The sequence below is a fragment of the Anopheles maculipalpis genome, chromosome 3RL (genome assembly GCF_943734695.1).
Source record: "Anopheles maculipalpis chromosome 3RL, idAnoMacuDA_375_x, whole genome shotgun sequence".
Taxonomy (NCBI): Eukaryota; Metazoa; Arthropoda; class Insecta; order Diptera; family Culicidae; genus Anopheles; species Anopheles maculipalpis.
Genome location: NC_064872.1, coordinates 6,943,508 through 6,964,920, shown reverse-complemented (window position 1 = coordinate 6,964,920; position 21,413 = coordinate 6,943,508). Strand labels below are relative to the sequence as shown.

Below are 21,413 nucleotides of genomic sequence, written 5' to 3'. Positions count from 1 at the left end.
GGTGCAACGGTTTCGGAGATGAAATTAAATTTTTCTGCGTACGTGAAGCATTAATTAGCCTAATTACCAGGACGGGCCAACAAGCACGGGATCCGGTGGCGGATAAGTCTTTGTAGCATATGATACGCCCCAGCTGAGGCCGTCCCGTCCGGTCACCGTGGAAAAAGAAACACCAAAAGAGCTACGAGGAAAAAACAGGCTTCTGCTTCTAATTTTCAAAATCGCCCCAGCTCACTCGCCGCTTCAAGTGCGTTTTGTCGTTAAACATCGGCCCTCACTTGGCTCACCCAGAATCCTTGATGTACATGAGCCGACATGAGCCGTTGCCATGGTGCGATAGCGAACCTGGCAGCCAGAACAAGGTGGCAGCCTCATGATACGCCCGGTTTACGTTCAGTAAGATGTGACATCCTTTCATTGCGCCGGAAAATGTGAAACTCCCGTCGGAATGAAAATTGGCAAGCGCGTGAAATTATGTCTCGTTCTGTGTCGGTTCTGGCGCTTTTCTGGTGGTGAATTTTTGCTTCGCTTAGGGGCCAGGGCCAGGAAAGCCAAAACGAATCCCAACGAAGCCGGTGTTTGGTGTTCTACTTTAATACGATTTGACACGAGATGGTGTCGCTTCATTCATCAGGTTGTCGGTCGGCTGGTTGAGTTGTGCTTGAGGGCGATGTTTGTGTGAGTGTGAGAGCTTGTTTTCTGAACGTTTACTCATTACGCCTTTGTCACTCGGGGGAGGCATCAACAGTACCGAATCGTGTGCTTTTGGGACGAGAAGCTGTACTGGCTTCAAGCAGCGTTAAATGTGTTTGATACATACTACTCCTGGAAGCCAACCGGAACAGATTGATAGAGTATCATGTTGAGGGAAACTGTAGTCTTTAGTTTTGGTAAATCTCCTTCAATTTATTCAAAGTCTCGCTCGATTTTTCCGATTTGAGACAATACGAAACTTGGACTTTTTTTTAGCTTAATGACCGCTGAGCTCATGATGGCCATTCAAAGCGTTACTAGCTTTATCAAGCAGTTGGACAGAGCGTCCTCTACACAGGATCATCACAGTGGTCCGGTTATGATTTGAACCCTGGTTCTGTCATGTTAAGACTCACACGCAACTGTCATCTTCACCACCGGACTGATATTGGCTTCTTTATACTTGCAGGAAGCAGTTACCGTTTTAACGACAAGCAGTGTGAGCGGCTGCGAAGGTCCCGGAGCTAATAAGGGACCCAGAATCCACAAAGAACCTTGCATGGTCGGTAGAATATGATACTTGGGATACATCAGAATTCCAGTATCGCGTATATGACGACACACATTCGCCATTTTTGTGGCAGCTACATTTTTTGAGAAGCTTTTTGTGCTGTTTAGAAATCTCACTGGTCAGTGCCTATCCTGAAGAAAAGAATACAGCAAGTGAACTTATCAATCCTCATAAATGATTGTGAACCATTGAATACTCTGGTTGCTTTAAATGATCGGATGGCCAGATCCAAGCTTCCACTTCGTACAACTTCCTTTTCCCAGTTGTGCCATAATCTGATTTATATTTGGCCGATAGCATGCGGCCTCGACACAATGGATTCTTTTTATTCCCAGATTTGACCATGTGGCAGTACAAACAAACTTCAACTGAAAGTGTTTTTCTATGTTCTCGTCGTAGCTGCTCCAAACTGACTGAAAAAGCTTTCAAATTTTGACTGTGTGTGACCAAGCAAAATATCGGAACATGAAATCGATTTTTGTATAATTTTGCTCTCTTAGTCATGTAATAATTCATAACAAGCCTAACTAACATATTTTAAATCCAATGCTCTTCGAAGGCCATACATTTTACAGTACATTGTTTTTTGTTTGTTAGTAAAACAGTAAAAATTCCCTTTAGCAAGCCTCCAAAACTTTTGCTTATGCTTCACAAAACGCTTTTGGTGGCAGCGTTTCGATTCAATAACAAAGAACCACGTAAAAACTATCAAGCTATCGTAAACAATATCCCCATCCACCCAGCAAGAACAATCAGGTACGTGCGCTTTACCTCTCTGGGCGATAAATTTTCTCAACCACACAAAAAGACCAGCAGAAAGTAAATCCGCCTCCTCAACAAGAATCTCATACAGAGCGTACCTTCCTTTACCGGTCCATTACTCATGCCACAAGAAGTGGCGGAACACGTATCATACCGTGCAAGGGAAAAAGCGGAACTTGCCGTACCAAGGAAAAACAAACACAAATCCTCACTGCTCAGCAAGCTGGACCCAGCCCGGCAGCGAACCAGAATTAATGATGTAATTGTAAGCACAAACAATTGCAAGCATAAAAACGTGGCCCTCAAAAAAAAAAGGCGGCCATTTCAGCATGATCATCATCATCATCGATCAACGTGTTTCCAGGTTTTCCGTTTTTTTTTTTTGCAGGAAGTGGGAAAAACAAAACGGTACGCTTCACTGTCTTGTTCTGCTGATGGAAAGCGATGCCCGCAGTCGTCACGTTTGGTTCAATATTTGAATCAATATCTTCACGCCCATTTTTGCAGAGAATCAGAAATCAACGTAAACGGGAACGATTCCACAAATGAATTCTTGTGCAAATTTTGCGAAGCTTTTTCTTTCTAAATCTCACCCAAACAATGTTTACACAATGAAAGGCTCAAGCATCCCATTTGCAAACAGGAAACCATCCCAAAACCTGCCCGAAATGTGGGTCAGAATGGGGATTTAGCGTTTCATAAATCTCGGCACCTTCTACGCAACATTAACACTTACCACCGGTTCGCATCGTGGCCGCCATGTTTGCTGATTATTCCTGACGTTTGCCGGGAAGTTGTTGTTGTGCAGCTCGTTTCTCTTTCTGCTTCTGCGATGGACTGGGTCCGTTGATTGGGTTGGAACAGATTTGTTTTTATCTTTTATTTTTCGTAGCTCTGTTGAATGAGAGGAAGAAAGGAATAAAAGAAGACTATTATTAACAGTTCGACACAAAAAAATAGCAAACGCTGAAAGTGTGAAAGATCAACATAAAAATCGTTTCCTGTTTCCCTATTCTTCCTAACCATAGTTGAGTGGGTGAGTTGATTTAGCGTTTGATTTCCTACCTACCGGTACCTTCGAACAATCGATCATTTCCCTAAATTGAGCACCGGCTCAATCTTGAACCGCCCGTTGCCCAAATGATTTACCGGACCGAAACGAGAACTGACACTCGATTTTCCTTCCTCCGTGTTTTTCTTGGAGCTAAAGTTGTTAGTTTATGAGCACTAAATTTTGGCTGTGTTCCTTTCGATAAGCCGCGCACAAACGTAACCATTACACTCACATTACACTAAACCCCCCCGATTCCTGTGGCCAACTGCCAATAAAGAAGTGAATTGCCCTTGATTTGGTGGCCACATTGGGTTCTCCTTCCTTAGTGATGACGATTTGTGAGACAATTTGATGGTCGTTTCGTGTGCTGTGGACGCTCTGTAAGGAATTGTGGACAGGATTGACGTAAGGCAAAAACCTATTTTCCTCCTTAGTGGAATAAAAATCACTGCTCTCGCTCGAAAAAAAAAGAAAATCTCGTCCCGTGCCGTCATCTTTCGATAATGGGAACACACACAAAACGGTAAAGATGTATGAAGGTCTTTATGGGTCATTGATTTGGTTGGCAAAGTAGTTTGGTTCGATTTGTGCTGTACTTTATTACAGCCTAATGGTTTGTTTTATTGGACCGAAAAGGAAAATAAAGAGAGGTACGAATCATATGCATAAAAAATAACCTTCAATAACAATCGTTATTTGTCATTTGTAAGCGATTTGTTTTATTACTTAAAAAGCTACAAATAAAATATCCGCAAGGAACAATTTATGGCAATTTATTCTTGGCTTGATTTAATACATAAAATTCTGCAGAAGAATAAAGACCAACTGTCATTTTAATCTCGAAAAATTACAGCCATCCTTTTTTTCTCTAACGCTCCTTCTTTCTTTGCAGAAAAAGGTAGAAAATTAAAGATTTCAAATGGCTAAAAGTATAAACAAACAGAACAACCAGCTGCCGCCCAGCAGTAAACAGCTAAGCCCAACCATTCCTAGAAATGGGATAATTGTTGGCATTTCCTCCATACTCTTCTCTATGCTACGTACATCGTTCCAAAGAAAAGATACTTTAATCAGCGGAGGCGCATAAACAGGAACGTAAAAGAATTGTACAGTGCACCGTTTGAAAAAGGGGTCCCGGTCGTACTACTAAAAAGCTTATAGTAATTAATGGTATCTCACTAGCAGTGACACATTTTCCTCATTCCAGTGTACTAAGTCTCGGCTGAGAACTCAGTTTTTTTCTGTTCCAAGAAGGGGACAAATGAATGTGAAAATATAACTGAGTTATGAGCAAAATGACTAACAATACAGAGGAACAAGTACCATGAATAAGTAAAAGAAAAAAAGAAGTTTTTTTTATTAATAATAAGTAAACATTTTCAATGTAGAGGACACATTTAAAGCAGGAGTTTCATGATATTGTTTCTCATAGCACAATTGAATGGAAATCAAAATAAAACAATTAAAAATTTAAATCTTATTTAATCTGCATGACTTCCTTTAAATATCTCTTGTGAACAGAAATATATAAAGAAAATATGAACTTAAATGATTAAAATTATTAAAAAAAACACTTGTTTTTTTAATGTTATAAATTTATAGAGTTATTTAAGTACAAAAAAAAAGTAGTTTTTTCATATTCCAAAACGTTATTTATAACCTACAAACCAATAACCTCCCCTGTCTCGGACAGCCGTCTTTCATCGCTGACTCCGTGGCGCAACGGTAGCGCGTCTGACTCCAGATCAGAAGGTTGCGTGTTCAAATCACGTCGGGGTCAATTACCACGAGTGACTTTTTTATTTATTTCCCATCATCCCTATCTTTTCATCGTTTAGCTCTCTACTTACTTGCACACATCATTGTTTCTTTTGTTTCTTACACATGGCCAATTTTGGCCCGATTGCTTCTCAACAACGCTAATCTTAATCAAATCTGAAACCGCTACATGAACGGAAAACGAAAACATACACGGCCTATTTTCGCCGATCGGCTTGGCCAGTCGGTGTTGGCACATACGGAAGAGCCAAAGTAAACGGCAGAGAAGGAAAAACAAAAAAAAACCGAACTTTAATTAAATTATCAACGAACATATAAATAACCTGCTCGCACGGCCAACACGCATACGCGAGACCGGCGCATCGAGGGAGGCGCACATCGTTGGTACCAAGATAAACGCCGTAACAAGCTGAGTGTGTGTGTGTGTGTGTGTGTGTGTGTGTGTGTGTGTGTGTGTGTGCATGTATGGCTCTTCTACAATTCGCCCCTTTACGCATTCGTGACCAGAAACAAGCAGGCCCTTGCTTGTTGTAGATCAATGTGCATGATACGTGAACGCCTAAGAACGACAGTGCGTGACCAAATTTGCCGGTAGTTGCATTAAGCAAATATTTTTAAATTTCTAAAAATTTTTACAACAATTTTAAATTTACAAACAAGATTTCATTTGCAAATATTTCAAATTACTGTCATTCGATATGATTCAGTTTTAAAATTATTTCCACCACTGTACCAGATATGCCTATCAATGAATGGTAGAAGATGTTTACCTAGTCCTCCCTCCTGGCCCTCCATCACAAGAATACTTGTTTTGTTTCCATCGTTGCCTCCACCGTGGCGCGACAGGCAATTGAATGCTCGCACAGACGTCAACCACCACCCAACCGATCTCCCATCCCATCAATCATCAACCCCATCAACAGACGGTGTCACCCGTTAGCACCAGTAAGCAATGACGTGCAGGGAAGCTTTGGCGGTGAACTACTGTGAACCTGTGTCTCACACCTAGGCCGCACACATCGTCCATTGCAGCCATGATAAACGACCCTAGCGGCATCTGTGAGAAATTGACACTAAACTGCAGGCCGTTCGATGAGTGCGCTCGAGAAACGTTCTACTGACGTCGGTTGGCGTGGTTTAAACTGATAAAAATATGTTCGCAGGATTGAATTTCTAATCAGACTTTAAGAGTCGTTTATAAAGTTGAAACAAAAGCTACAAGTCGTGACATTTTGACGCCCCTTTTGTGAAGTTTAGTGTTTTAGTCCGAAATAGGAATAAATTCTAATCGTTAAAATCGATAACTATCTTAATGCTTCTGCGATTCAGGAAACTATCACGTTTATGTTCCACATTTGATCGGCAATTCCGCTTCCAAGATTAGCTGTTAACAGCTGTTCCATTAATTCCAAATAATTATGCACTGTTTATATGTGAGGAATAACTACCTATGGAACGATTAAAGGTTTCCCCGTAGAAGCTGATTTTCCGTTGAAAGTCGTCCCACATGTAAACATGTTGCTGGTATTTGACGCGTATTAACGAGAAACATGTATATTACAGCCACAAGCTTGAGGTTAACTACACACAACTTGAATACATTTATTGTGTTTAATTCAACCGAATTTAAGGATCAATCGATAGCTCATTACTGTCACACCAATGCGACTTGTTGTGAAGCTCAAAAGTGTCAATCAATACATAAAATAAACTTTTCTATGGAACAATATTTTTCTTACAATTGACTTACATAATTTACAATTATTAAATCGACATCATTTCGAACGATTTTTAGGTCAAGGACATGTTATTCAAATTAGGATTCGAAAGATAAAAAAATATTTATACCGAAAAACGTTTCTCGTTTGGACACTTTTGTTAACTTACATTGTATTTTGCTCTTCTTTGAAGATGATAAATTATTTATCGAATAACATACCAATATTGTAACCTATTTAAACTATTTATACATCTTGTCTTCCTTGGCTAAACGACCTGTAGGGTAATGTCGGCCGTCTAATGGTTTATACTAGAATACTATTGATACCTGGTAGTTGGATATTCAAGTCTTCAGTCTTCAAAACCCTCAGAGGAGCGACTTGGAAGGGATTTGAACCCTAATCACGCCGTGTGAAGACTGAAACCACTCTCGTCTCTACCACCGGACCTCGCCGTTCAACAAACCAATCTATAATAACAATCAACCTAAATGACACTCAAAGCCTAGACCCCTTATCGCTTCATTACGCTAGGTCGTTGATGCAGTGGATGAGTAATCAACACATTTCAAACTGACCTACCAACACCAATTCTCTGGTGCTAGTTTTTGGAAGAGGACAGGGTCACGTGACAGATTTGAAAATCTTCAAACATTAGTAATCCTTTGCGGGATACTTTACAGCTTATCAAGCAATAAAACCATAACAGAGTGTTTGTTTATGATTTTTATTTGAAATCAATACACCACTGTGAAACAGGACTGGTCTTAGTTTGATTTAAGTCAAATCAATAATAGAAAATTTAGTAATTTAAAAGGGCACAGCATGCAAATGTGTGACAACGTTGACGTATGTTGTGACTGCTAATATGTAATTCTTTGTCATTTCAGTAAACAATCTAATCTGAAAATAAACTCCCACTAAATTAACCAGTTCTTATTCCCATGCTAACCCTAGCACCTCCCAAGAAGTAGAAGGGTTAATCATAACGGCATACGCATGTAAATAACCACCATCCAGACATAAATCAAAATAATAACAATGACAATTCGAAAATTTCCTTCATCATGCGATCGACCTGTACCTGATATTAGCTGCCTTAGTTGCTCTTGTTCAGCTCACCATCGAACCCGTCCTAACAAACGTACCGAAGGAAGGATGATGGGTTCTATCGTCACGAAAACGGTTGCACACACTATCGTCTGGACAGCGAAATATTTGTCTTGGTTGGGCACATCGCATGTAAACCGGTTGATACGGGAACTGATGGGGCTCCGATAGGGTTGGCTAGTGGTGCTGATGCGTTTCTAAATATTTACACGCCACATCGCAGTAGTATAAAAGGGAAGAGAACTAGTTTTGCGATAGTTTGTTTCGTTGAGGGAGCTGGTAGTACAAGTCCCAGTTCCCAGTTCAACATGATCCTTTACAGTATAGGGCTGCTGGTGGGAATTGTGTTTCTAGCGCTCAAGTACGTCTATTCGTACTGGGATCGACATGGATTACCCAATCTAAAGCCCGAGATACCGTACGGAAATCTCCGCATACTGGCCGAAAAGAAAGAATCACTCAATGTGGCCATCAACAATCTGTACGATCAGTCATCGGAACGGCTTGTTGGAGTGTACCTGTTCTTCCGTCCGGCTATTCTAGTACGCGATGCCCATCTGGCGAAACGCATTATGGTGAACGATTTCCAACATTTCCATGATCGTGGCGTTTATTGCAACGAACATGGCGATCCAATGTCAGCTAACCTGTTCGCCCTGCCGGGACAACGTTGGAAAAGCCTGCGAGGAAAGCTGACACCAACCTTCACATCCGGACAACTTCGAAACATGCTTCCAACGTTTCTGGAGGTGGGCAACAAGCTTCAGCATTACCTCGAGAGCTTGGCCACGGATAAGCAGATTGTGAATATGCGTGACATTGTGTCCCGATACGTGCTAGACGTAGTTGCATCCGTGTTTTTCGGCTTCGAAGCCAACTGTCTGCACGATCCCGATGATGCCTTCCGCGTAGCGCTACGGGATCTAAACAATCCGGATAGCTTCCTCAACAACATCCGATCTACTGGTGTGTTTCTGTGCCCAGGATTGCTCAAGTTTACCGGCATTAGCGCACTCGCTCCCCCGATGAAGAAGTTTACGATGGAAGTTATCAGCTCGCATCTACATCAGCGTGAAACGGGGCAAGTTACAAGGCGAGATTTCATCCAGATTCTAACCGATCTTCGCCGGAAAGCGGGAAACAATGCGGAGGAATCACTGTCCGATGCACAGTGTGCTGCGAATGTGTTTCTGTTTTATGGTGCTGGTGCCGACACCTCAACGGGTGCGATCACCTTCACACTGCACGAGCTCACACATCACCCGGAAGTGATGGAAAAACTTCAGCACGAGATTGATGAGATGATGGAACGACACAAGGGGGAGATCACGTATGACAACATTAGCGAGTTGAAGTATTTGGATTTGTGTATCAAGGAAACGCTTCGAATGTATCCTGCACTTGCTGTTCTGAATCGAGAGTGTACGCTGGACTATCGTGTGCCGGACAGTGATATTGTCATTCGCAAAGGGACACAAATGATTATTCCTCTACTAGGGATCAGTATGAATGAGAAGTACTTCCCGAACCCGGAACTCTATTCCCCGGAGAGATTCGATGACGCCACGAAGAACTACGATCAAGATGCATACTATCCGTTCGGGGCTGGACCACGTAATTGTATCGGTAGGTGAATCAGGCATGTCTGAAACGTTTGAGGTTCTAAAATTGAAATCTTTTCAGGTCTACGACAAGGGCTTCTTCTCTCTAAGATTGCTCTAGTGTTGATGTTGTCCAAATTTAACTTCTCCACTACGATACCGCGAAAGCTTAGCTTTGAACCGGTCACTGTCACACTAGCACCGAAAGGAGGACTTCCAATGAAGATTGAAAAACGGACACGACAATAATAACTTTAACTGTGATATGACTATGAAAACCTGACAAAACTGATATGCTAGAACAGATTGTTCTTCTTGTAATGGCTTACACTAAACATGCAACTACCACATAGTTGTATTGGTAATCCTCTCCAAGGAAAAACGGACCACAAGTGAATAGAATTCCAGTCCTATCGTGTGAAGCCCGGTACCTTCTATTTGGTTCTACAATAACAAATGTGAAACAATACGTATTATTTATGTTCGGTGATGGTTACTGCCAAACATTTTTTACATCCTTAGAAGATAAATGATGACGTTTTACCTAAAAAGCTGGTCTAAATTTGAATAAAAATACGTTGGGATTTAATAAGGCATGATTGCAATTCCATCCACCTTCAATCCTACGTTGGAGCTTTAATATTAAAGTATTAATTTAGTAATATATTAATATCAATTTTACCTCACTTGAAATTTAATGCAACACACTGTAAGCATCATCAAACCGGTCTGATGTTGTTTACAAACACACCTCTACATTCAAATCATCCTATGAGAGTGATCGAATCTTCCAGAGTAGAGCGTCACTGCCGCCACGCGCATTAGATTACATTTTTTGGAAGCACAACCTCGACAACATCACCAATACATACGAATGCTTACTATTGTTGCTTTCAGTCATATACACCAGCATAAACGATCAAAACATCCCTTAAGGCACACGACCACGCGCAAACCGGTTTTGGGGGGTGGTTCAATTTGGCTATGCTATAAAAGGCGGCCGGCAAGCTGCGAGAAGGTTTACTCTGTTCTGTGGCCTTGGTTGAAATCGTCTCGGTCACAATCAGCGCTCCGCTAAGTTTTATTTACCCACCGTGCTGTGCCGTGCACACTGTGACATAATGTTTGTTTATACGCTTGCGCTTTTTGCTGCCGTATTGTTCCTGGTGCTGCGGTACATTTATTCCCACTGGGAACGGCATGGACTGCCACACCTGAAGCCGGAGATTCCTTACGGCAATATACGCACCGTTGCGGAAAAGAAGGAATCATTCGGAATCGCCATCAACAACCTTTACCACCGGTCATCGGACCGTTTGCTGGGCCTGTACCTGTTCTTCCGGCCCGCTATCCTCATCCGTGATCCACACCTAGCCAAACGTATCATGGTGAACGACTTCCAGAACTTTCACGATCGCGGCGTGTACTGTAACGAACAGCGTGATCCCTTCTCGGCCAATCTGTTCGCCCTAGCGGGCCAGCGCTGGAAGAACTTGCGTGCGAAGCTAACGCCAACCTTCACCTCGGGTCAGCTGCGTAACATGTTGCCCACGCTAATGGACGTCGGTGGCAAGCTGATCAAACGGATGGACAAAGTGGCGGACGAGAAATCGATCGTGGACATGCGTGACATTGCGTCACGGTTCGTGCTCGACATCATTGCTTCCGTGTTCTTCGGATTCGAAGCGAACTGTATCCACAACTCGGAAGATCCGTTCCTGAAGACACTGCGTGCGACGAACCAGCGTCGCAGCTTTGTCGATAACTTTCGCTCGTCGGGTGTGTTTATCTGCCCAGGGCTGCTGAAGCTTACCGGTCTTACCTCACTTAACCCGGAGATAATCAAGTTCGTGATGGACATCATCACGTACCAGATCGATCATCGCGAGAAGAGTCAGATCACCCGTAAAGACTTCGTTCAGCTGCTAATTGATTTGCGCCGTGAGGCGGGCTCCAACTCCGAGGAGGCGCTCTCCATCGAACAGTGTGCTGCGAATGTGTTTCTGTTCTACATTGCCGGGGCGGAGACGTCTACCGCAACGATATCGTTTACGCTGCACGAACTTTCCCACAATCCGGAAGCGATGGCGAAATTGCAGCAAGAAGTAGACGAGATGATGGAACGCTACAATGGCGAAATTACGTACGACAACATCAAGGAGATGAAGTATTTGGACCTTTGCTTGAAGGAAACGCTCAGGAAGTATCCGGGCTTGCCGATATTGAATCGAGAGTGTACGATTGATTACCGGGTACCGGATAGCGATGTCGTAATTCAGAAAGGAACTCAAGTTATCATTCCACTGTTGAGCATCAGTATGAATGAAAAGTACTTCCCAGATCCGGAACTTTACTCCCCAGAGAGGTTCGATGAGGCCACGAAGAATTACGATCAAGATGCATACTATCCGTTCGGGGCTGGACCACGCAATTGCATTGGTAAGTTTGACAATAGTTTGGCTCTTACAAAAGCTCCTATTCTAACATCTCTTTCTCGTCTATTGCTGCAGGTCTTCGGCAAGGTGTTCTTGTGTCCAAGATTGGTCTTGTCCTGTTGCTATCCAAGTACAACTTCAAATCGACCACACCAGCAAAAGTGAAGTTTGCAGCGGCAACAGTAGGTCTCACACCCGAGGGAGGTTTCCCGATGCGAGTGGAGCACAGGAAGTGAAGCGCTTCTCCATTGATTGTGATAAGATAAGGATAAGGTTATAAATATAGACTGCGAATTAGTATAAGAATATTGTTTCAATAAAAAGACGATCTAATTCACAACACACCTGAGTCAATTAAATAATAACCCTAAAGTACCTAAGTACTATAACTGTAGGTGCAATGTTAAGAAAAAATTCTACTCTATGGTAAGCTTAAATTAAAATAATATCACACCATCAATCATTACACTTTGATAGCTAATGCTTCGAGAGTAAGGTTGTTGAATTAAAATGAACAAATTAAATTTATTAAAATATTTGCTATTTTCTGTTATATATTTTTTCTCATAACCTTATCTTAAAAGTTTATTATCTTAGCACAAGAAAAGATTGCTCTTTTTTGTCTTAAATTGATATCTTCCTCTCACACTTGAAATGTGCCCTCCCATTCCCTTTCACTCATGCCGCCAAAAACAGCCCAGACACTGATAACGCCCCTTATCAGGCCCCCTTGCTCCATTGACCAGATTTTACCAGCCCCTGGGAGCGTGACATAGTGTAAATGCGAAAAATGACTTGACAGAAACCTGACTGTCGCAAAAGTTGCATTGTCACACTTGGAGAAGTTTCCACAAGTCATTGGCGTGAGGTCCGTTGTTTGTGTTGGTTTTGAGTAGTATTAATTATAGACGCCGATTATCCGTCTTGTGTGTTGAAAGTGTGTGAGTCTTTAAATGTATAAAGATAGCATTTATCAGTAGACAAAACTGGGTGGAATGTTCTCACAATAGAATTGAGTGTTCATGTTTCCAGACATTTGGAACTGTCAATGAGGTAGTTGCTATTTAATCTCAAGTATAATTTTATTTAAATTTATTTAGCATTTTTACCATTCTATCGCCCTTTTCTTATAGCGAAGCGATAAAAAAGCTTACCCAAGCCCCTATTACCTTACCACAACCTAAGCAAACCAGAACAACCCACAAGAAATTTTACTCTAAATCTGGGACATCTCCTTCATTTAAGCAAACATGTCCAAAAAACCCCCCGAAAACCCATCAATGAAACGACGACGGGCTACGTTCGGGTACGCTAGGAAAACGTCACATCCCTTTTTCCTGACCGGGTTTATGTGGCTATGTATATTTCTGTATGTGTGTACGTCTCTTTTGATGTGTTGGGATGACAGGTCAGTAGCAAATCTGTTTTGCCGCCCGGGCCGAAAGTGTGTCCCGTCAATCAATCCCGGTTTCGGGCCGAACCTCCCATCGATCGTGTCCATTCAATCGGTGCAAGGATGATTTTTAACGTAGGTGGAAAATGAGATTCGGTTTTCGGTAGTCGGAAGAAAAGTTTTGGGGCGGGCAAAGCGTACCCACCAGGCTGTGGGTAGAAAGGTTAATACAACATTGGCCTAGTTTACTGATCGTTTGAAATGGAGAGAAAATATTGTTTTATTGCATTTTCTTTTATTTTTATGCGCGCCCAATTTTCACAGGATTTTGATCACATGTTCTGTGATATTGAAATCATCCTCTTGGTCGGTTCTAGTGCGTCGAAATTGATTTTAAGGAAGGTTAATGATAAGATGAATAGTCATGAAGCTGACGGGAATTGATTTCCTTTCAGTTGCTAAGCTATTGAAATTTCGTTTACCAGATTTTTGGATTCCATTACTCATAAACTTAGTCCTATGGCTTTAAATGAACGTATTGGTTTTTGTTCGAAATAAATAAAACATTAATACTCGTTCAAAAAGCGTTACCATACGCACGATAATTTGAATTGAATTCAGCCTAGCAGGTATGCTATCCGCTTGACAAATTACTGAAAGTTATTCTATTTTTCAAATCAAAAAGGATTTCTTCCCAAAAAAATAATTCATTTCAAAATTCAATCTAAAACAAATGTTCAACAAAGATCGATTTTTCATAAAAATTTTCCTCACCTTTTTCGCCGGTTTTTCTTTAAACCTCTCTCAAGCCGGAAGGTCAAATTTCCTGCTTCGTAAACAGCTCTTATCATTCCGTGGATGTGGAGTGCGTTTCAACGTGGCCGTGCTTGGAAGCTTCGTAATATGGCTTTTCCGTTTTCATCGATCATTTCCGGTCGTTTTGTGACCAAACAGGGGGCAAGAAAGAAAAAAATCGCACTCACTCTCTCACACACAACCAAATCAAAGTAGAAAAAACTTAGCCTGGACGATACAACTTCCTGCCAGTTTATGATTGGATGGAAATCGAACCGGGATGGGACTTTTCTTGACTGCCCATTGGGAAGCACCAGCAATAGACAGAGGGAGAGCGCAAAACGGAAAAGCGAAGTGTGAGGTGAGAAAAGAAACGGAAACCGTTTGGCGTTATCGGTCTATAAATTTTAAATGAGCTCAAATTTCCTCCTTTGAATCATCGTCCTTGGTTTTCACTTCTTCCACGTGTATTTCTCTTGCAATGCTCCATCACCGCAGAGAGTTGGCATGTAAAGAGGAAGGTGGTTTTGCAAAAAAAAAAAAAAAATTACATTCTACTGATGAAGTATCCGCTAACTGGTTGATTTCAAAGTTCAAAGCATATTTCTGCAACGTTTAAGGCTTCACCTTTTTTTGTTCGTTGTCCTTCTTTTCTTGTCACGCTTCAGGAAAGCAGTAAATGGCAATGAAAAGTGGAAAATAAAATATAATTTAATTTCTGCGGAGGAACACAACGACAAACACAACTAAAAAATATTTAAAAAGAAAATCTTCACTTGGAAGACATCGGTGTAATATTAAATGCAGATGTACAACTGTTATTGAGCCGTCAGCCTTAATGGTGAAGCTTTTTCCTCTCTCTCTCTCTCCTTTATTACGTGGCAAGAAAGTGGAAATCTCCACCCAAAAGGAGAAGAGAATGAAATATTTCCCTTCCTAACCTTAGCAAGTCGGGCCACACCCGTCTTCCTCGACCACCGTCGGCATGTTTGGTATGTTTTCAGCTCAACTTCACAGCACAGTTTGGTTGTTTCGGGAGTTCTTCTTGCTCCCCCTCCCGTATTTACTCTCCCACACCGTTCATGCGAAGCAACACGACACCAGTACACCCGCCAGCCAGCTGAATGATGGATTGATAGGAGCGAGAAAAAAAGGTAACGGAAAATTATTTAACGAGTTTCGCGCGCTCACTGTGCGGAATGTCTTTTCACCGAACGCTCCAATGCAGCTCATCTCATCCCTTCTTGGGGGGGGGGGGGGGGGGGGGGGAATTTTCCTGTTCACACCGTTCGCAATATAAGCCACAACCCGAAGGATACTTGGAGCTTTTCACCCCCGAAGCACGCTAATTATGGTGCCGGGAAAATGTTTCCGACTTCATTAGCATGAGTTCTTTGCGCGTTGGAGCAGTGAGGAGGATTGACGTTGACTTCGATGTTGTTATTTGCCACCGTGCTCAGCATTGTGAAAACCGGTACGCCATGTGTGCACAGCGGGGATGTTCCATTGCAATGCACCCGTCCTAATCACTCCCACAGGACAACGGAAATGGGTCGCCTGATAGCAACTAATGTCGAGTTACTTCCGCATGGAATACTAGTCAGCAGTCGTCGCTTTAAGGGAAAACCGGGGCGCATTCATAAAACATAATTTACTTGACGAACGCACACAATTTGTCTTGCGTGGTGCGTTGGTGACGGTAAATTACTGCGATAAGAACAGTGGGAAACGAGATGCGAATAACATAGTCATAATATTGAAGGATATTTTGTAGCTATGGAATCATTTTGTTTGGCCTAAAGAAAATTCAAACATGTTTAATTGTCACAAGGAAATGCAATTCAAAAAATTGTTTCATTGTCAATGATTTAACTATTTTAGATAGTGTCGAGCCGCCGTACGCGGTTTTCTTGCGTTTATTATTTAGCTCTCATTTTTCGGAATGTTTTCCTGTTAATGAATTTATTTTGAAATAATCTTCAGAGCCATCATTTTAAGCAGTCACAGATCCGTCATCCTTTTTTAACGATATGGATCTTAAGTTTATTGAAATATGTCCAGACAATCGAATGCGACTTGCCCATTGGTACATTATTATTGCAAACTTGTAACATCCCGATGAGCTCTGCCGGTGTGTGCTAGGAAAGTTTTCTCCTGCCGCTCGAAACGATGCATAAGAAACGTGTCGTATGGAACACGCCTTCCTCTCACCCCTTCCCCCATCCCTGCCCCACAGCCTCAACCAACCATTTGAACAATTCAACGAAGAAATGCTCCTTGCTAACACGAGTGCTGAATAAAATGTTCGACAACGTTGAAACAAAGATCGTGCAGCTTTCGCTGCAAAACCAGAACCAAAGATAGACCACCGACGCTATCACCATGTACCTTATGTAGGTTCGGAAGGGAAGCAAGAGCGTTTGAAAAATTAATCATTAGCAAAAACCTTCAGCATCGTCAGCATGGCAACCACTCCTACCCAGAACTTCCCGTAAGCCCAACTTTTCATAATCACTATCCTCCGGGGAGGGGGCGCGGGAGTGTGTAAAGGAAACCCGGCAAAGAGTGGGAGAAGTATCGTCGGGAGGATTCTTCGCTCTTCCCCAGTCGGATACGGTTAGGTAAGGGCGGTGGCCGTATGACAAATTTGGTAGCCGTATTGCCTGCAGCAGGCCAGGCCAGGTTTCGGGCTCGGGATGCCTAATCCCTTATGATTGAGTGCCTATAGTTGCACGATTTCTCGATGAATATGTCTTTCTCCCCAGGCTATGATTACCGCCGGCAGCTTAACGGGCTTTTGTCGTGCGCCGACGATGAAAGCTTGCCAAGTTGTGTTGCCATGCGATGAAACGGCTTGTTTGGGCAGGGTAGAGAAATGGGATATGATTTTTTTTATAAAAAGGAACGCAATAGATAAAGTTTTTTGTTGTTCTATACGTTCGATAGTTTTTTCTGTTAAATGGTGCCTTTTTTAATAATTTTTAAACACTAATCCCTGAAAGTAGGCAACACAAGGCAACACATTATCAGTGTTTTAATAAAGCGGCTACTGTCGGTGGGAATGTGAATTAATAGATAAGTTACATAAACATTTATAGCTAACGTTAATATCCGCTTTATAAAAACAAGTACAAAAGAAATAAACATTACAATTCTCCCAAAAGCGGTTACAATTATTTAGAATGTCCTGAACATACAACATAATTTCAATACGATTGCTTCATCCAAGAAAACTAATTTAATAATAAAAACACTGTTCGTCCTGTGACCATTTTCCATTTAAACTAATTTAACTCTAAATTCAAATTACGATATAAAGCTAGCATAACAATAAACAGTGAAGGATAAAGCACCAACACAAACAGCTTTAAAACATTTTCTCTAGACGCCAGTTAAATCCGAAAGGCTTCGCTTGAGCTCCGCTTCGTTCACCGAACGGCGAAATGAAAACAACGATAAAGCTTATTCCCATTAAAAAAGTTGGCGAATTGCCATCAATTTTTATTGTCACTCCATCCCACTTGCACACCAGCCAAGCCATTTCCCAAGGCGTTTCGCGTGGTGGACGAAAGACATTCGAGCCCGCGTCCGGTCAGCACTCACTTTGCCAGAGGTGAACGGTCGGTTAAAATGGACGTCACAGTCCCTGAGGAGGAAGCGCGCGGTTGGTCCCCCATCGGACCGAAGACATACGCTACCTGGGCCTTCGGGGTTTTCTTCTCTTCCAGCAACCGTCGTAGTATAACAATCATCAGCAGAAGGACCTTTTATTATTCACATCGTTTGCCTGCAAGGATTTGGACGCAAGCACGGAAAACAAGTCATGGGAGTTTCCCGAGGTAGAGCACTGTTTAGCAGAGGTGGTCAAAAAAGTAGGACAAGTCAGCAACCCCCGTTTGTTTCGGTTTTTCAACGTTTTGATTAATTAATTTAAAAACAAAAACATGTATATTCTGAACTTAATTAACTTGGACTGTCATTACTGAATATATTTGTATGTTGTTGGGTTATGTTATAGAAAAATTGGAAACGATTTTGTATTTGAAAAATGAGACAAATGTGTTTAGCGTTGCCTTTCTGTAAGTCCTCATCTTAAAGTGATTTAAAACAGCGAATAAAAATCACCAACAAAATCTCTTTGTCCACACTTTGTCCTAAGACGCTCCACAGTGTGCATAGCTGGAAGCAGCAAATTATGAATTCAAAATGCCGGCTTACCCGTTTCGGGGCACGCATGTGAACAGCACGTGGAAAGCACTGAACCTGCCGGTTATTCTTGCGTAACGATGATGATGATGATGGTTCCGTTCAGGGAAACAATTGAACATGCAAAACGCCGGAGCGAAATGGGCGCATTCTTTCTAGCGTCGAGAGAAGCTTTTGTTCGTTGCGGAAGGAAATTCGTCCTTCCTGTTGATGGAAATTGGCGCACAGAAAACGGTAAGACATTGACTATCTTTCACTCGAGCTGTAGCCGGGTTTTGGACGATTGATGTGCGCGAGAGTATCCTAATGAACCAACTCCTTTATCAGGTAGCTATGGAACCTTCAAGGGAGTGATCCAAGAAAAGTCGTGTTACAGTATGGGATGGCAATAAAATGATTCACAAACGCGCGTTTTCCTACAATTTCCATTTAAAGGATCTCGGGGAAATACATTAACGAATGGGCAAAACTCACCGATTCAAAATACGTACCAACCCAACTCATTGTTTCATTCAATCCACGCAAAATGGCGCCGGTTCAAAGCTAATCAACAGCTCATTAATTTTCCCTTCCAAACCATTTTCCAGCACCGGGATTGGAACGAATCGGTTTCCCAAGCACCCAACGAGTACATAGTGGCCACAGCAGCTGCTTGAGTTTTTACGAATTTTCCGGAACCGATTTTCCACTGAAAAACGCTGAAACTTTTCTCATTCGCCACGATTCAAATCGTGTGATGGAAGTTTTTGTGTGCCGTCTTCTTGTGCTTTACTGTTGATTTTTGTTTAATAATTATCACAACTTGTACAAAACGCACGCCGGTAGGATGGGCCTCGAAGGCGAGGAGATTTTATGAAAATTTATGCTCAAAAATTTCCACCAATAAATCATCTGCGCCAAGTAACTGCGCCTCATCACGCGCGGTCCGGGAGCGCTTCAAGATGAATTTTATTCATTGCCTTTCTTTTGCCCTGTGTTGCACATCGCCCATCGCGCGCAGTTAAACAGAGTTTTGATTTAGGTACGCTTTTATAATCGTACCGGCATGAGATGTTTCTTTTCCGTAAAAGCTACCCGCTAAAATGTGTTAAGATTGCACAACACGGACATGCATGCATTCCACCTTCTGCAGGACCCATTGTCTCAACGAAGCAATGTGTCTTATTCTTTTACATCAATCTGGTACAAATTTTCACGTGTTCGGTTTACTTTTCAAATACAAAGGCACAAACACACACACACACACACACTCCGTACTTTGTGCGCGTGTGGGAAGCGAAACAGAAGTTAATTTGAAGTTTATATTTGATTTATACCACCAATGGTGCAGCCCATCGGAGCTCAATGGTGTGGAAAAAGAAACGAACCATTTCCATAATTCATAGCACTTTTTGACGGGCTTTTCGGAGGTTTTGATAGAGTACTGAATGTGTAGATGGGTGTTTGTGTGTGTGTGTGTGTGTGTGTGTGTGTGGGAGGGTGAGTGTGAGAGTTTATGATCGTGAAATATTTCACACCATTTACTTGGGTACGTACGTTGCCTTAGATGGATAGTTAAATTTATTCAAATTCCAAATACCAGTGATGGTAGCTATCAAGCGACAAAGAAGAATTGATTTTTGATTTTTGAATCTTTATTATTACTTTCTTTGCTTTTACTAGGCGGTTCCAACCACAATAAAGCTTTGTCCTCACTAGGTTTCTCGGCCTTCAGAAAATAACTCTGCCCTAAATAAAGATGTGTAATTGAGCTAATCATTTACGTCAATTGTCTAAAGAAACAGAGAAGTAACATCACCAAAACCTTAAAATGTATTAAGCAGCTTCGTCCCTTCAAATGCTTACTCTACGCTTCTGTAAAGCTCCCATCCTTAAATTAATTGTCCGTGAAAAATGGCACACGTTCAACAAGGTAGATGAAACTATTTATTACACAACATTTCGGAAGGAAAAATTCCCTTTTCAGCATAAATAAATTGTCTGTCATCACTCGTTAATAAAACCAGCTTATAAACTACGTACCATAAACCACTGTGCCACTACCTGTAACATTTTGGATTTTTAAAGACACCATCCATAACCTCATCACGTAGCTCACATTAAATTTCGATTCGAAACCTGGTTTTGCAATGAGTTCTACTGAACCCGTTTCCCGTTAGAACGCATTTGGCCCACATCTCACTCAATTGCCCGAAGCACTGTGTTGGTTTTCTGTTGGAATCAAACAAATATAAATAAACATACATACAGAGAGAGAGAGAGAGAGAGAGAGAGAGAGAGAGAGAGAGAGAGACGCATCCAAAAAGTTGCCATAATCCATAAAGCGACCATTTTCCCAAGCAACCGACAACAACCCTTGCCATCTCATGGTTGACCCTTTTTGTCGATTGTTTCTAGCGAGACGAAATCGGACGGAAGCTGGGAACGGAATCGTAGTAGGCGCCCAGCACGTCCGGTGTGCTCCAACTTCCCGCCACCACAGCCGCAGTCCACCCCATCGAAGGACCAAATTATTCCTGATTTACAAGGCCTGCCCTGGGATAAAGCTTCGAATGCGGCAGCGGCACGTAGCGACAATAAAGTACAAATTTATTCATGATTCGTTTGAATCTGAAAAGGCATTCCGGCAGATCCGGAGCAAGCCCGACCACCAGCGCCAATCCTTGCCACTGCCACCTTATTTGTTTTCAGTCAGGGAAAAATGAAACATTTCCGATACGATTCTACCTGGCCTGGCAAGGTGCCGAGAGCATTTTGTAGGTACACACGGTCACCTCGGGGACATTTTGGCGAGGTAGCCGAAACTAATGTTGAAACAAGGCACAGAACAACTGATTATGGAAGTTGTAATTTTATTTACATGTACCCGTCCTGTACACAGTGATGATGGTCCCGGTGCACTATGGGATGTCTTGGAAGGAACTGTCATCAAATACAGTTATTTGAAGGATTGTTTGCAAAATCTTGGGATGAAATTACTTTTGCTTGGCAATAAAATGTTAGTAATTCGAAAACCTGAGAGCATTATTATGCTCATTTATTTTGTCGAAAACTGAAACTTTCGAAACATTGTCCTGAATGCGAAACAATCGACGTAGAAATTCTTCGTAGGGCTGCTTTCCTACGACACTACAACACTCAGTTTTCGTTGATCATAGACACCAACCAAGTATTATTCCAAACTATGCGACCTCTCAATTTGACAATTTTTGACCAGCTCGCCCCTCATAGTGATTAACCATCGCCCTGGAGGGTTGAGTGAGAGTTTTCCGACTCTGGATTGCATCCAGCAACTC

The 21,413-nt window shown here is 42.0% G+C and overlaps 4 protein-coding genes and 1 non-coding gene across 6 annotated transcripts in view; 3 read left to right on the top strand and 2 right to left on the bottom strand.

Moving 5' to 3' along the window:
• The window catches only part of LOC126563742 (uncharacterized), a 66,968-nt gene extending 64,132 nt beyond the window's left edge, over window positions 1-2,836 (bottom strand). For both annotated transcript variants that reach the window (XM_050220439.1, XM_050220440.1), the window contains exon 1: window positions 2,763-2,836. In XM_050220439.1, coding sequence (XP_050076396.1) covers window positions 2,763-2,787 — 25 coding nt within the window. In that variant the 5' untranslated portion in view covers window positions 2,788-2,836. The remainder of the gene's footprint in view (window positions 1-2,762) is intronic.
• The window catches only part of LOC126564560 (probable cytochrome P450 6a14), a 282,624-nt gene that overhangs the window by 228,544 nt on the left and 32,667 nt on the right, over window positions 1-21,413 (bottom strand). The gene's annotated exons all lie outside the window — the stretch shown is intronic.
• Window positions 4,789-4,860, top strand: Trnaw-cca (transfer RNA tryptophan (anticodon CCA)). Its single transcript has one exon. It is a non-coding gene; the product is annotated as a tRNA-Trp (tRNA).
• On the top strand, window positions 7,978-9,549 carry LOC126564583 (cytochrome P450 6d3-like). Its single transcript, XM_050221660.1, has 2 exons — window positions 7,978-9,313; window positions 9,371-9,549. Exons 1-2 carry the CDS (start codon window positions 7,996-7,998, stop codon window positions 9,535-9,537), a joined length of 1,485 nt encoding a protein of 494 aa, XP_050077617.1. The 5' UTR covers window positions 7,978-7,995; the 3' UTR covers window positions 9,538-9,549.
• LOC126564588 (cytochrome P450 6d3-like) lies at window positions 10,377-12,024 on the top strand. Its single transcript, XM_050221666.1, has 2 exons — window positions 10,377-11,727; window positions 11,799-12,024. Exons 1-2 carry the CDS (start codon window positions 10,410-10,412, stop codon window positions 11,957-11,959), a joined length of 1,479 nt encoding a protein of 492 aa, XP_050077623.1. The 5' UTR covers window positions 10,377-10,409; the 3' UTR covers window positions 11,960-12,024.

What these genes read in the sequence shown, in the direction of transcription:
- LOC126564583 (XM_050221660.1), top strand. Translation starts at nt 7,996, where the DNA reads ATGATCCTTTACAGTATAGGGCTGCTGGTGGGAATTGTGTTTCTAGCG. An exon ending in TGGACCACGTAATTGTATCG is followed by an intron (nt 9,314 to 9,370) that starts GTAGGTGAATCA and finishes AAATCTTTTCAG; the next exon opens with GTCTACGACAAGGGCTTCTT.
- LOC126564588 (XM_050221666.1), top strand. Translation starts at nt 10,410, where the DNA reads ATGTTTGTTTATACGCTTGCGCTTTTTGCTGCCGTATTGTTCCTGGTG. An exon ending in TGGACCACGCAATTGCATTG is followed by an intron (nt 11,728 to 11,798) that starts GTAAGTTTGACA and finishes CTATTGCTGCAG; the next exon opens with GTCTTCGGCAAGGTGTTCTT.